We start from the raw sequence: 15051 nt of genomic DNA, 5'->3' as shown, positions 1-15051 counted from the left end.
ATGTTGGATGTGTAATAAGGAAAATATGAGAGCAATTTTAATTTCGTAAATAATCACATTAAAAATTGATTTTGTTTTACCATAGGTATAGGCGTAGGCCTATGACTATATACACAGAAGGTTTATGTGACATCGATACTTGCAAAGATAAAAAGTCTAATATTTTGGCATTCAGCATGGTTGCTCAAAGAGAGAGAGAGAGACAGACTGACAGAGAGAGAGAGAGAGAGAACATTTGACAAAAACCACCAGGGGGCGGTATTTTACCACCAGGAGGCGGTATGGCATTGTTTTTGTGAGTATTAAGGGGCGTGCCTTCATGCCAACAACTCCCTTTACGTACAATGTGCGTTGATTATTGTAGTTCGTGTAGCAACTCATGCGACGTTGGAAATCGCAGTCTTTAAAACAAATGTCATAAAGGCTTATAATTTATACACTATAATTATATGAAAAGTAATTTTAATTATTACATAACTTTACATATGAAATATTTTACAATATATTTAATATATTTCAAACAACATTGTTTACAATTTTGTTTCTGGTCGGACAGGTAAAGCAATGGAATGCATATAGCCACGTAGGAGCAGAGAAGAGGCGTCCAAAAGGTTGGCATTTAATACTATTTATGTGCTTTTCAGTATATGTCATTCCACAAATTTAGCTTGCATTATTTGAGTAATATGAATTTAGTCGCGTAGTGTCATCTGATCAATCTCACAATCGAATACGTGTTCATAAATAGCGATCTCTAAATGTTTTGCCGATGACACACAGACTGCTAAGCTAGTTTGCTAACTCAACTGCATTTCAACCATCATTCACATCCTAGCAAGCTAGCAAGCTATCTACGCGAGGCTAGATTAAGCTAGGCTAGATTTTGTGTTTTGACACAATAATCGTTCAGTATAAAACGGTACCTCGCGATATCTGTAGAATAACAGCAGGCCAACTGGTAACTTTGAGACATTTAACTACAGTCATAAGTCCATTGGCTGGCAAATAGCAAACCAATGAAGGAAGCAATAAGCAACAACATGCTGCAGTTATCAAGTTAGCAGGCTACCTAGCACAGGCTAACTGACTTGTCACATCTTCCTGCTATCATATTCATTGCACGGTCTCGGGTCTGCGGCTCCGCTTGCTTGTTGAACAACAACAAGAGCAAAATGACCCTGCCTGAATACGATTCAGTTTAGTATCGTTAGCTATTATCTAGAATGATTGATTCCTTGAAATAACTACCCTGGCCAGTAGTTAGCCAGTTAGTAAGCTATAATAAGCACAGTGTTTCCCACACATAGACTAATTTGTGGCGGTGCGCCACAGAATCAACACCGGCCGCCACACATTGCGTTTCGTAAAACATTTTTTTATTATCGCTATTTAGGTTAAAACACGCAGCGTATTCGTTCAGCTGCATTTCCTTTCCCCTGCTCTCCCTCCGTCTCTCTGTCACTCATGCATCTTTCCCACATATGCACACAGTCACAACGTCAGCACACGTTAGCAACAATGCATACATATGCCGTTCTAGTAAGACCGACAGCCATATCAGCGAGCCTTCAGCATTAGTGCCGTAGCTAAAAGTCGAGGAAAGTTGAGGCTACTTTTCGCTAGGTACCTTACTCACATTTACATTTAGTCATTTAGCAGACGCTCTTATCCAGAGCGAGTTACAGTACTCGGAAGTTTCCCCTTCGTTCTTTTGGTGAGAAGTCTCAGGAGCTAGCTACTTACTCGGCGTCATGGAGCCGACCAGTTAAATAGTTGTTTAGCACTAGCGTTGCTACATGCATAATGCAGAAATGATATGTTAGTTGTTGTTAATTTGTGAAGGTGTGAATCATTTTGGATTAATATTTAATGTAACAAATTATTAACAAATTAACTGTGTAACGAATTATTAACGAAGCAATTATTACGACCCCCCCCCCCCCCCCCTCCCCCGCCACAATTAGATTTCTAATCTGTGGGAAACACTGATAAGCAACTTCAATCTACTTAACGTGAGCCCATACTTAGTTTGTGTTACTTGTGGTATTTTGATTCTTTCTGTATGCACAGAGGTTGTTCAATGTTTCAGTGGCTAATGATCGCAATACATGCATCCATCTAGCTAGTGAACCTTACTAGTCAGGTTGGATGCACATTTGACAAACATTTGAATGGTGTCCTTTCAGGGGAGCTTCTTGTTGTCATTTCACGAACTTACCGACTGTCAAATCTCGAAGACAATGTATTGAGAGAAGACATCTTGAAGCATATTTAAAATGGAAAGTGAAGCTCAGCAGCCAGATGTAAACTTGCTATCCAAAGATGGCGGCAGTGATCGTACAGAGGATGGCGTACTGATACTGAAGAAAGCAGGGCTGGAGACGCCACTGGCCTCAGGGAATGGTCTAAAAAGTGAGTGTGACAAACCGTGACCTTCAGTGTATGATAGATGGTATGACTTGATATGATGACTATAGACGTTCCGGATGAAAACTGATGGATGTTCTTCTGTGTTCTAATTAAAGAAACATCTTCTGAAAACTAGAAACAATTACGTATATAATATATATATATGTCTTGTAGTCCAAAGTAGACTCAAATTATAGTTAAGAGAACAATATATTTTATCTCAAGCTACATAGTGTATTTTATTTTTTACGTCTATTCCCTCGATATGCAGTAAATGTTTGAATGTTTCTGAAGAAAATACAAATGACGCAAGCATTTTACATCTCAGAAATGTCTGGACTAAACCGTGAGCCTTGCCTCATAATTCACTCACACGACACATTGATCCAAGCACTGTACGATGTCTTAAATCTGCATTACAATCAAAGGTAGTCCTGAGGCTCATCACTCCCTGTGAAAATGCCTCTAGTAGTATAATGAAAAGCTGTCACTTGTCAATGTAAAACTGCCACTTTCAGTTTCCATTGAGCTATTGTAGCTTGTCAGAGCCGTTTGACAGGTTGCTCTGGGAAGATTCCATAGATTTCAAGTCACTTGAACGCAGCTTTGTTTTCTGTAGTGCGCTGGTGTTACATAGCAATCCTTTGCCATTGTGCATGATGGATTCCAGATCCTGCAACCTTAAATGACCCGTCCCCCCCTCCCCCTCTCTGTAGGTCCTTTCAGAGGAGACGCAGTGCCGAACGGAGGAGAACGAGTGGCGGCGGAGGGCCGGGGCGATGACGGGGTGAACGGCCGTCCCAACGGCCCCCCGTCTCCGCCCCCCCCTCCCCAGGGTGCCAGCCCCGCTGGCGGCCCCCCGTCCACAAAGTCGTCCCCCACAGGTGTGGCTGCTCTCCCACCCATGCTAGAGAAGTCTGGGGAATCTAGTGCTGAGGGCACGGGTCACAAGGGTGACACTTTGCAGTCGCTCAGACTAAGTATGCCTATGCAGGAGACGGAATTGTGTAAGCATACTGAAACCTGTATCAGTGAGTGCCCCACCCCGTCTGCCCCCCCCACCCCTCCACCCCTTCATACCCTGTATTTTAACATTCTTTTGTAATGGGACTTTGCTTCAGAGGCTGTTGTATCCCACTTATTTTGGTTCCCTTGCCTGTGCTAGCTTACTCAGAGAAAGATCCAGTGGGACTCTGCTTTAATAGTGGTTTGACTTCTTGCTTCCTATTTCAACTGCCTGGTTGGTATCGGGGGCTTCTGTTGTTGCAGTAGTGGCCATGTTTCCAACTAATCCAGTACTTTTGTTGTGAATGTTTTTGTATTTTTTTTTAGATATGTTCATTGTTATTGTTGTAAACAAGTAGTCAACAGTGTATTCATATTCAGGACTAGTGTGTTTCTGGTGTGTAATTGTGTCAGACAAGAAACTCCTACACATCTTTTGTAGTATCCCTAACCGTACCGGTTTAGACCCTATATTTGAGGGAAACCCTAGACTTCTAGTGCATCGGCTGGATACAGAACTCTGCAATACAGAACTCTTTCACTGACACCTGGGGGTTGTTCCATCAACGTTGATTAAGGAAAAGCGAGATTTATAAGTCTCGCTTACTTCAGCGAGAGTTCCGTTCCATTAAGGTGGCTTATTCTCGTTCTAGCTACGTAACCAAGGTAACTTATACTTTGGAACTAGCCTGCTCCGTGTAAGGCTAAAAGTCGAGCTAAACTAAAATGTGTTGCAAATAATCTCAAACAGGCAGAAACACAATGTCAAAAGACAGTTCCGACGAGTAAATTCCTCCGCGCAAAGCACGTTCGGAAACATAAGTGCAGACTTTTTGAAGTGCAGACATGAATTAACGTGTTTAGGCCTACTTCATCTCCAAAGATTGTATTAATTTAAATAAACAAGTTAAGAAATAATGTCACTTGAACTGTTTTCAAAAGCTTTTGGTAAATTTTTCCACTCCTACCCTTCAAACAGCCACAGTCTGCCACTGTCCAAGCCCCCTCTGGATCTGTGGAGGCAGACTATGTTAATTGGGAATCCGGGGTAGCTGTCCATACACTGTCAGCCAGAATAGTAATAATTGGATTTGGATTAAATATGCACACGTTATATAATAATAGGGAATAATTATATATTCTTAGTCATGCTGAACAATTTAAAATGACTGTTCTGCCAAGCAAGTGTGCTACAGTTTGGGTCACCGTATGATCTGAAAGTTTCTGCTGGATCTGTGCAATAATACTTATTTCAGTGAATCCCCATTTTAGTCATGGTTATCTTTCCCTTTTATCTTAAAGCTCAGCATGTAGCCTATCAGTTAATAAATGTGTGTGGCAAAGTTATTTTGAAGTAATTTATTAATTGTGTTCAAGATGTGAAGACAAACATTATTAGCCCACATCAAGTGCAATTAACCATGACCTTTTCAGTGTTTTGAATGTTATCCTACAATTTTCAATTGCTGCCACGTTCTTTTTGGGGCTATTATTCTCAATCTCCTCTTGAGAACATTGACCCATAGGCTACTGTCAGAACGGTTTCAGACAGCTTGTCAAAATACACAAATTAACTGCATATAGTTATGTTAAGTAGATTTATTAGGCTTACAATTTACGCATTTTTACGGTCGTAATGGTTTGACAAAAATCTCCCTTGCCGTGTTAATTGCGGCAACATTGCCCTTTTTGGGTACAACTCCAATAACACCACTCTGCGCTTTGCTTTTTGCGAAATAACTCCTCTTTTCAACTATCGCCTGATCTGGGCTGCAGAGTCTAAGCTTATTGAGGTCTAGCTTGAATTATCGTTGCCTGTTAGTTGAACGGAACGTTAGTGGAACGGCTTAAGGTTGAAGTCTAAGTTGACGTTTATCCAAGTGAGACTTATTTGCGTAAGAGCGACTTGCGTTAGCGATGTTGATGGAACACCCACCTGCTGGTTGATTAACAGCTTGTGAGCGTCTACTGCTTCCAAACTAACTTACTAATTGGGGTAGTCAGATGGTTGAGCGGTTAGGGAATTGAGCTATTAATCAGAAGGTTGCCGGTTCGATTCCTGGCCGTACTAATGACGTTGTGTGAGTATAACCTCAAACGCTTTTTGGGTGGCACTTACCTCCTAACCTAAACCTGAGGAAACCAACAATGAGGCAGGAAAAAAAAGAGGATTCTAACATTGTGACCGGGTTGCATGCAGCCTCCTTCCTAACCATAGTGGGATTACAATGTCGTACAAGTTTTTGCCTGGCTCCCATAGTTATCCCAGTGCTAACGGGCTACAAAACAAGTCGTTAGAACAATTAGGCATTCCCTTTGAAACGACCAATGAGGTAGGCTCGGCTTGTGTGACATTGGGTCCATGGTGTGGTTTTGTGTTGAATGGTGCTGGGGAGGACCTGTGGTAAATGTGCTTTCCTCACAGCTGCCAAGGAGCCCTCCCTGGAGATGGAGAACGAGGAGAAGATTCGCCTGGACGCTCGGAGGCGCTTGGAGGACCAGCTCAAACAGTACAGAGTCCAGAGACACAAGGAGAGGGTAAATAGAAGGATATGCGGCGTGCACAATAGAATTCGTCGGAAGATATGTCATTTAGACGTAGAATAAGAACGTAGTAGCAATCGGCATCTAAATCGGTATTTCGGTTGACATTTGATTCATTTAGCACGCGTTGCTCCAAAGCTATGTGCCAATGGTGCATATAGAAAATGCTGGAATGTGTAGTCGAGGCATGGCAATCTCATTCGCTGTCTCTTCCTACTCCCAGTCCCACCGCTCTACCCCAAAGAGCCGGCTGTTTAGCACTCTGGACCCAGAGCTCATGCTCCACCCCGAAGCGCTTCCGCGGGCCAACACCGTTTCCATGACGACGGAATACTCCTTCCTAAGGACAAGTGTGCCCCGGGGGCCCAAACTGGGCAGCCTTGGCATCCCCCCATCCAAAGAGAAGAGGACCACGTCCAGATCCCCCCGGCCCAGCAAGATCCACTCCCTGGCTGACTACAAGTCCCAGGAGACACCAACTGGTGCCGGAGGAGGAGATGGATCGAGGACCTCCGCAGATGCCTCCATGTTCTCCCACGGCTCCTCCCTGAGCTCCGTGTCCACCCTGTCCGAGGTCAGCGTCCTGTCCGAGTTCGGCTCCTCGGAGACGGACGCCCGGCCGCCTCCGTCCCTCCAGCCCGCGGACACCGCGTCCGAGGTGGACGGCAGCGAGTCGGGCGCCAGGCCCGGAGACGGAAACGACAGTGACAGCTCGTCCTACAGCAGCGCGGCGGCCAGGGGACCCGCCTACGGCCTGCTGTCCGCCGCGGTGGGCAGGCAGGGGGCGGCCTACACGGTGGAGGGCCGGGAGATCGCCGCCGAGGCCATGGGCCAGTTCCCCTCGCTGCGGGAGGTGCTGCAGGCCGCCAGCGACGAGCGCCAGCACCTGGGGGGGCCGGAGCAGGACGGGGAGGCGGCGGGGGAGCCGCGCAGCCGGAGGGACAGCTTCTCCAGCAGGTAGCCGACCCGACACGCTCTCGCGTTCAGCCAGCCAGCGCATCGATCCGGCGCCGAATCCCCGGAAATGAGGCTTGCGCCCTGAAGGGGGTTTTAAGCGCGATGTCTTTCTCCTTGCAGCGTGTCCATGGAGAGCTCGGTGATGGGACACGATGAGGTGCTCCAGGTGCTGAAGGAGAAGATGAGGCTGGAGGGGCAGCTGGAGTCCCTGTCGTCGGAGGCCAACCAGGTAGCTAGCTCTTCACCGTAGAAAGCCCGTAGAAATTCCATCATTTCCCTGCTCTATCCACCTCACTTCCTAGCTCTTTACGGTAGAACGCTCATCATTACATCATTTCCTGCTCTATCCACCTCATTTCCTCTCTCCGCCCCCCCCCCCCAGGCTCTGAAGGAGAAGACGGAGCTGCAGGCCCAGCTGGCCACGGTGAACGCCCAGCTGCAGGGCCAGATGGAGCAGGCGCGGGCCAGCCAGGAGAAGCAGGGCGCCCTGGCCACGGAGGTGTCCGCGCTGCGCCAGAGCTGCTCCCAGCTGGAGCGGGCCATGGTGGAGCTGCAGGGCAGCCTGGAGAGCAAGAACGCCGGCCTGGCCTCGGTGGCCAACGACCTGCAGGTGGCCGAGGAGCAGTACACCCGGCTAGTGGGGAAGATGGAGGAGATGCAGGAGGTGGTCACCTCCAGGGATAACACGGGTGAGCGGCGGGGTGGGGGAGGAGCCGGGGGGGGTCGAGCGCCCCTGGTGGGAAAACGAACGCGGAACCTCTGGGGGGTGTTTGGATGTCAGTCACACGGGGGTCGTGTTGTGTGCGTGACCGCCGTGTTCCTCTTCCAGTCCAGGACCTCCGTCAGCAGATGGGTGGGCTCCAGGGGCAGCTCCAGCAGGTGCAGGTGGAGCGCAGCACCCTGCAGAGTCGCTTGAAGACCTCCCAGGCCGAGATCGACTCCCTCCAGCAGGTCCGACAGTGGTACCAGCAGCAGCTGGCCACAGCTCAGGAGGCGCGTGTCCGGCTCCAGGGAGAGATGGCCAACATGCAGGTGAGGCTTTTGGACTCCTGTCAAAGGCTTGAGGCTGAAATGCTGAAAAGTTTTTTTGGGGGGGGGGAATTAGGATTTGCTTATTGAAATACAGCAGAATAACAGGACTGCATCATTCTAAAAGTAGTTTGGTAGTTTGGCTCTCTCTTGGAAGTAGCTTTGGATAAAAGCGTCTGCTAAATTAATACATGACAATGTAAATGGTCAGAATCTAGGAATGGTCTATTATCATGGCATATTGCAAAGTAACTATTGTGGATGGTGGAGCTGGTTGAAGTGATGTCGCTGACTTGAATGATGGAGATGGCGTTGACTTGCTAGCTGATGAATGGAGGTGGCTGTGGTGACAGTTGAGATGTGACGGGAGTGGTTGTGTGTTCCTTCTTGGTCCAGGTGGGTCAGATGAACCAGGTGGGCGTTCTGGAGCACCTGAAGCTGGAGAACGTAACCCTGTCCCAGCAGCTGACTGAGACCCAGCACCGCTCCATCAAGGAGAAGGAGCGCATCGCTGTGCAGCTGCAGAGCATCGAGGTACAGGAGACCCTCGTTTAAGAACTACTGAACCCACTGATATGATTGTCATTTTATCACGTGTAATTACAAAAATAATTTTTTGATCTGTGGTATCATTAATTGTGTAATGAATGAAGTCAGTGGTATCATCTGGTCCACCCATCGGAAGTGCAAATACTTGTAGTTCGGAGGGGAATACAAAGTAATATTGATCATCAAGACTGCGTGTTCACCATTCTTTCACATCTGACCTGTTTTATTTTCCATTTCAGGCTGACATGATGACTCAGGAAGCGGCCTACCAGCAGATCCAGGACGCCAAGAGCATGGTGGAGGACGACCTCACCCACAAGCTGGAGGAGTTTGAGGAGGAGCGGGAGCACTTACTGAAGCTGGCCAACACAGCCAGCGCCCTGGAGAGGGAACTCGAGCAGGTCAGCAACGTCCACCGACCCCTGGGTCCTTCAATGACGCACAAGTTCTTTCGCGTCTTCTCCAAGTTCTCACCGCGCCTTCTCCGTCGTCTCTCTCTCGGGTCACTCCAGGTGAGGTTAACCCTGTCCCAGAAGGCCGTGCAGCTGGAGTCCCTCCAGAAGGAGCACCTGGAGCTGATGAGGTTGCTGACGAGCACCCAGGAGACGCTGCAAACCAAAGAGCAGTCCATCAACCAGCTGGAGGCCCGCTACCTGGAGCTGGAGGCCCAGCTGGGCGAGCTGCAGGCGGAGGCCGGCGCCAAGGACGACACCATCCAGTTCCTGCGGAACGAGAAGATAGTCCTGGAGGTGGCGCTGCAGGCGGCCCGCGCCGACAAGAGTCAGCTGGACGAGGGGGCGGAGAGGCTGGGAGAGGAAGTGTTGGTGGCCTCGGACGTGCTGGACCAGCTCAGGCAGGAGGTCCAGGTCAAAACGTCACAGGTGAGAAGACCCAGCCCCGGCTCAGCCCGGAGGAGGCGCACGCGGCCTGGCGCTGGATATCCAGTCTGAGTGGATGAGCTTGCGTTTATTTTGTATTTTGTCCTGCGTTTTAGATTGAATCTCTGCAGCAGGAAAATGGTACACTGAAGAAGCACGCCCAGAAGCTGAAAGATCAGTTTCAGCAACAGAAGGTAGGTGTTGTTAGTTCCTTAATAGAGGTAAACACACCCACACTCACACACAAACACAACTCCCTCTCCCATTTCCGAACACCACAGGTCATGGTCGAAGCCTATCGACGGGATGCCACTTCCAAGGACCAGTTGATCAGCGAACTCAAGTCCACCAAAAAGCGCCTGGTGTCGGAGGTGAAGGGACTGAAGCAGGAGCTGCTGAGCGCCCAGGGGGAGAAGCAGAAGGCCGAGCTTGAGCAGAGCCGGCTGCAGCAGGAGGTGACTCGTGTCCAGGAGCAGATGAACAGTCTGGAGGCCCACCTGCAGGCTGTTCAGACGGAGAGAGGCCAGCTGGAGAACCAGGTTCAGGTACGCTGCTGGGATCTACAGGCATTGTCAACTGCGGCTTTTCAAAGGATACGGGTGTAGCTCGGTGGTAGAGAATTTGACTGCAGGTCTAGAGGTCGTAAGTTCAAATCCCTCTTGGAGAAATGCTAAATGTCTACTTTTTAATAATTATTATTTACTGTCTGGGAATATAGACACAGTGGAAGTTGGAAGATAGTTACTGTGACTGAATAAACTTGCATTTGGCTAGAAGTCTTACTATAGGGCAAGTACATGTAAGTCCTTGAGTGGTGTTATGTCCCCACTCTTCAGTATGGTCCCATTTCCTAATTGTGTGCATGTCTAGAAGCACATAGTATATGGCTTTGATATCAGCCATTTTGTGTGAAGCCTGTGGGCACTGTGAGTGTTTGACTGCATCCCTCTGTCCTCACCAGTCTCTGCAGTTTGACCAGAGCCAGCTAGCAGCTGTGACGGAGGAGAACGAGGGCTTGAGGAAGCAGGTGGAACAGATGCAGGGTGACGCCAACAAGTGAGTCACTCGGCTGCAGTAGTACGGTTCCCATAGAGATAGCCGTGTCCACGTTGACTTTCTTTTCGGAGGACGGGCGCGCGACTACTTGTAGCATGAATAGGAAAAACCGAGACACCGTTTACCGCACGACAACATGGCTTTGCAACGTCCCTCCCACAGGGCCATCTCGGAACAGAAGGTGCGGATGAAGCGCCTGGGGACCGATTTGACCAGCGCGCAGAAGGAGGTGAAGGCCAAGCACAAGGCCTACGAGAACGCGGTGGGGATCCTGAGCCGCCGGCTCCAGGAGGCCCTCGCCGGCAAGGAGGCCACTGAGGCGGAGGTGGTCAAACTCAAGGCCCAGGTTGCGGAGGGAGGAGACAGCAAGGCCTTCCAGGTACGGGGGAACTGGACTTTCGAAGCGAAGCTGACCCAAAAAGACGACAGTTGACCGTGCTCAGTCTCGAATGTGTGTGTGTGTGTGTTGTTCCAGGACAAACTTGAGGCCCTGCAGGGTGAGCTGAAGGCTGTGAGCCACAGCAAAGCCATGCTGGAGAAGGAGCTTCAGGAGGTCATCAACCTCACCTCCACTGAGCTGGAGGAGTACCAGGAGAAGGTCATGGAGCTCGAGGACGAGGTGAGAGACTGGGGCCCGAGTATGTACAGAAAGACTCGCTAGGTACTGTGTTTGGTGCTTAAATTCGGGGATCTGTCCGGTGGTTGACAGCTTCAGGAGGCACGATGCTTCAAGAGGAGGATCAGGAAGCTGGAGGACGCCAACAAGAAGCTGGCGCTGGAGCTGGAGCACGAGAAAGGGAAGCTGACGGGGCTGGGGCAGTCCCACAGTGCACTGCGGGAGCATACCAATATCCTGGAGACGGCCCTGGCCAAGAGAGAGGCCGATCTGGTCCAGCTCAATCTTCAGGTCCAAGCGGTTCTGAGGCGGAAGGAGGAGGAGGACCAGCAGATGAAACAGTTGGTTCAGACACTGCAGGAGTCCCTGGAGAAGGAGAGGGCCAAAGTCAAAGACCTCAGAGAGCAGGTAAACGAACCCCCCACCCCATGTCATCGCTTTGCCATTCAAATCCTCTCCCCAAGCCACTCTCCCTGGTCTGGAAGCCTGTCAGAGTGTAAGCCTGCCTCCTGTCCTCTAGGTGGCAGCAGCGAAGGCAGAGGCGGCTCACAACAGGCGGCACTACCGAGCAGCCATGCTGGAGCTGTGCGAGATCAAGAAGGATCTGCAGGCCAAGGAGGAGCTGGTGAAGGCTCTGCATAGCGAGGCGCACAAGCTACAGTGAGTCCCCACTTTGTCCCTCTGGCGCATGGCCCGAGGCACGACTCATATTCCTGCTGTCGTTTATATTCCAATCAGAATATGACTCATGTGGTTAGTCGTTGTTTTTCTTCATTCATATGACTAATAAGGACTGATTTATTTGTGCATTTGTCACCCCCCCCCCCCCCCCCCTCCGCCGTCATGTTAATCCTGAAGGTCTCAGGATGAGAAACATTCTCAGGAAGTGTCCAGGTTCCAGGAGGAGCTATCGGAGGCGCACTCCCAGCTGCAGATCCTGCAGAAACAGCTGGACGAGGAGCTCAACAAGCAGCCGCTCATCAACCAGGAGGTAGGCCGCCTCCAGCCACCCCCATACACGCAACCAGACCTCCGCTAGCTGGTGACCAGGGCAGAGTCCAGTCCCTCCCCCCCAAAAAAACCTGTCGACCCCCCGTCTCTCATCACCTGACCTCTCTCCGCCCAGGTCGAGGACTTGAAGTGGGAGGTGGAGCAGAAGCAGAGGGAGATGGAGGCCCAGAAACAGCAGCTGGAGCTCCTGGAGGAGTGCAGTCACAGGGAGCTGGACGCTGTACAGACCGCCCTACAGGTGAGCACACCAGGATCTGGCTCCTTCCCCGGCTTTTGTCGAGGCTCCTTTTCAACACTTTGTTATTATTATTTTTTGGGGGGGTGTGCCTGACCTTGGCCTTCCTGTCCGTCTCAGAGCATCAAGGTAGAGCTGGAGTCTGCGCAGGAGGAACTGGGGAGCACCCGGAAGGATAAGTTCATGCTGCAGGCCAAAGTGGGGGAGCTAAGGAACAGCATGAAGACGGTCCTGCTTCAGAACCAGCAGCTCAAACTGGACCTTAAACAGACCCGCATGAGGAAGGTGAGCTCTGACGCTGGTTTTGCTGCTGGGGATGATGTCATATTGCGTTTCGATCTTTTTGCTGCCCCCTACCATATGATATTGTACTTGAGATACTATTTCACCATGTTCAGCATGCCTGGGAGCTGAGATGCGCTTCCTCTGCACTGTACCTTACAAATACAGACCGTTCAAAAGCGTCTGCTAAACGCATCACATATAATGTAACGTCAACTAAAACTTAGCTTGTATTTCAATCTTTAAAGCCGGCTATTTTGAATTTGTCTCAGTACAAAGTTTACGTGACGTTGCTAATGTGTTCCTTGGTCCAATGGAACAGCAACGTATGGAGTTGAAAGGGGAGGGGAACCCATCCAACCCAGTGACTCCAGTGAAGATCCCAGACTGCCCTGTGCCTGCCTCCCTTCTGGACGAGCTGCTGAAGCCCTCGGCCTCCGTCAACAAGGAGCCTCTCAATAATCTACACAACTGTCTACGACAACTCAAGTACGATTTATGTCTCCCGTTTGTCGAGTTTTGGTTGATAGAACTGCGATGGGGTCAATGTTTTCATTTGTGGCTTCTCTTTCAAGTGCCATATATCATATGTATATTTATATGATGTCAAGGATGATATAAGATGATATACACACACACACATTTTACATTTGGTTGTTGTATTTTTTTCCCCCTTTTATTTTTTTCAGGCAGGAGATGGACAGCCTTCAGAAGCAGATGGAGGAACACACAGTCACGGTACATGAGTCAATGAGCTCACTGACCAGCGCTGAGGAGGAGCTAGCCCGACTTGGGGTGCAGGACAGTGACTCGGCTGGCCCCTCCTCCCCCCTGGACGAAGTGGCAGAGAACCACTCAGTGGAGGAGAAGCCTCAGACGTCGTAATGCAGGAGAGTGGTGGAGTTTTATCCACAGAGGGCACTTTTCCTTTGTTTTAGTTTTTTTTTTTTTATCCTCTCATATCTTTATCATCTCCGATAATGGCTGCCAACATTTGGCATTATCCCATCGGCACAGATAGCGCTTGTGCAAGTAATACTTTACTATACCATAGCTTTACTCATTCTTTGAACTATATTTTTGTTACTTACTTTTTTTCATATTTATTTATTTGCTGTTCAGGAATTAATATTTTTAATCGGAAAGCGACAACTTGACATTTTCTGTTGTAATTCATCCTTTCCCTAGTTTGATTTACATACGGCTGCTGTAGGTGTCCAGCTACAGTATAAGATTCTGGGTTACGTGCACTATCTGACCTGTTCTTCCATTCTCCTGTGCCTGACACTTATAGAAAACACTCATTCCATTCATTTGAGTCAGCTGTCCCATGACTGTTTGAAACTGTTACGACTTATAATTATTATATACTTTTCACAGCTCAGATTTTACGCCTTTACCATCTGTTGAGTTTAGAATGGCCTCTCGTTAAACAGGCACAATTCCTTTAGTCAAGTTTGCAATCAAGATATCGTCATGGGTTCTAAAAACACAATTTCAACTTTTTTTCTTTTTTTCCAGCGATCTAAGTAGGCTTGTTTTTGATATGATTAAGACTAGTGATGTTGTGTATGGAAGGAATCTGTGATATGCTGTCAAAGGATTAAATGTATGGTTTGAAAAGTTTTTCAATTGAAAGAGTGTGTATAATATGGTAAATAGGTTACTTTGTATGATTGTACTGTTTGCTAATCAAAATGCTCTAGTTAAATGTAAATTATTTGGGGTGTTGAGAGTTTGATAAGAGTTTACTGTAACTAACTTCAAGAGGGCTACGTGGGAAGGGTGTAAGATAACTTAAGAAAATGTTACTACTATGATGCTCAGATGTTCAACTTTTGGTGTAGTTAATATTGTTCACAACTATGTCCACCCCTAAATTGTTTTTATTTTTTTCTGTTTTTCATTGGCATGAAAATGAATATTTTGCAGAAGTTAATATATTGAATAGGAGTACTAGGAATAGGAATACTAGTTTCCCTGCTCATCTGAACATTTGACAACGGTGAAACGTGAACTATGAATATGATTTTGGAAACCGCAGATACGGAAAACAACATGTTTTAGTGTGTTTATATTCACAATCTGTCTCTGTCAAGCAAAGCCAATTGCTTTCTTTAACCACACTGTTATAATCTATATGTTCAAAGGGAGAAATATTAGTCAAAGGCAGAGACATTTGCATTTGACTGATAGCAACAAACCAACATAATCTCTAATACTGTGTTTTCAAGGGTCTGTATATGTCCATGTCGGAGACGTGGATCTCGACAAAAATGACTGCATAAATCTACCTTTCACATTAACCTAACTGTATTTTAACATAACATTTGTTGGTAAACAAAGTGGGTACAGAAAAGCTTCACGCTTTGACTGTATTTGCTGTTAAGCATAAACAATCTGTAATTCGGTAATTGATTAATTCCAACACAAAATATACTTTTTGGGAGCTGTATTGGTGTAACTATCGCATAAAAATT

At 48.0% G+C, this 15051-nt stretch overlaps 1 protein-coding gene across 3 annotated transcripts; it reads left to right on the top strand.

The window, feature by feature from the left end:
- Positions 1-437: 437 nt before the first annotated feature.
- golga3 (golgin A3) lies at positions 438-14584 on the top strand. 3 transcript variants are annotated; one of them, XM_047016091.1, is made up of 24 exons: positions 438-456; positions 557-611; positions 2187-2412; positions 3126-3293; positions 5840-5952; positions 6182-6915; positions 7036-7144; positions 7298-7604; positions 7745-7947; positions 8341-8478; positions 8733-8894; positions 9006-9374; positions 9488-9565; positions 9653-9916; positions 10333-10427; positions 10590-10806; positions 10903-11046; positions 11137-11451; positions 11564-11703; positions 11902-12034; positions 12170-12292; positions 12410-12574; positions 12894-13060; positions 13261-14584. In XM_047016091.1, the coding sequence occupies exons 3-24, from the start codon at positions 2277-2279 to the stop codon at positions 13454-13456; spliced, it is 4476 nt and encodes a 1491-aa protein (XP_046872047.1). In that variant the 5' UTR covers positions 438-456; positions 557-611; positions 2187-2276; the 3' UTR covers positions 13457-14584. The 3 variants fall into 3 exon arrangements, with proteins under 3 accessions (XP_046872047.1, XP_046872046.1, XP_046872045.1); XM_047016090.1 differs by having other exon boundaries at positions 3126-3416; XM_047016089.1 differs by having other exon boundaries at positions 3126-3440.
- Positions 14585-15051: the final 467 nt, after the last annotated feature.

Source organism: Hypomesus transpacificus, unplaced genomic scaffold (genome assembly GCF_021917145.1).
Source record: "Hypomesus transpacificus isolate Combined female unplaced genomic scaffold, fHypTra1 scaffold_31, whole genome shotgun sequence".
Lineage (NCBI taxonomy): Eukaryota > Metazoa > Chordata > Actinopteri > Osmeriformes > Osmeridae > Hypomesus > Hypomesus transpacificus.
Note: the sequence above shows the minus strand (reverse complement) of the source record. Positions and strands in the feature narration are given on the sequence as shown.

Bases quoted from the DNA above. Each gene is read 5' to 3' on its own strand.
- golga3 (XM_047016089.1), top strand. From the start codon at position 2,277: ATGGAAAGTGAAGCTCAGCAGCCAGATGTAAACTTGCTATCCAAAGAT. The intron at 9,375-9,487 runs GTGAGAAGACCC...CCTGCGTTTTAG, and splicing joins TCCAGGTCAAAACGTCACAG to ATTGAATCTCTGCAGCAGGA. The intron at 12,293-12,409 runs GTGAGCACACCA...TGTCCGTCTCAG, and splicing joins CTGTACAGACCGCCCTACAG to AGCATCAAGGTAGAGCTGGA.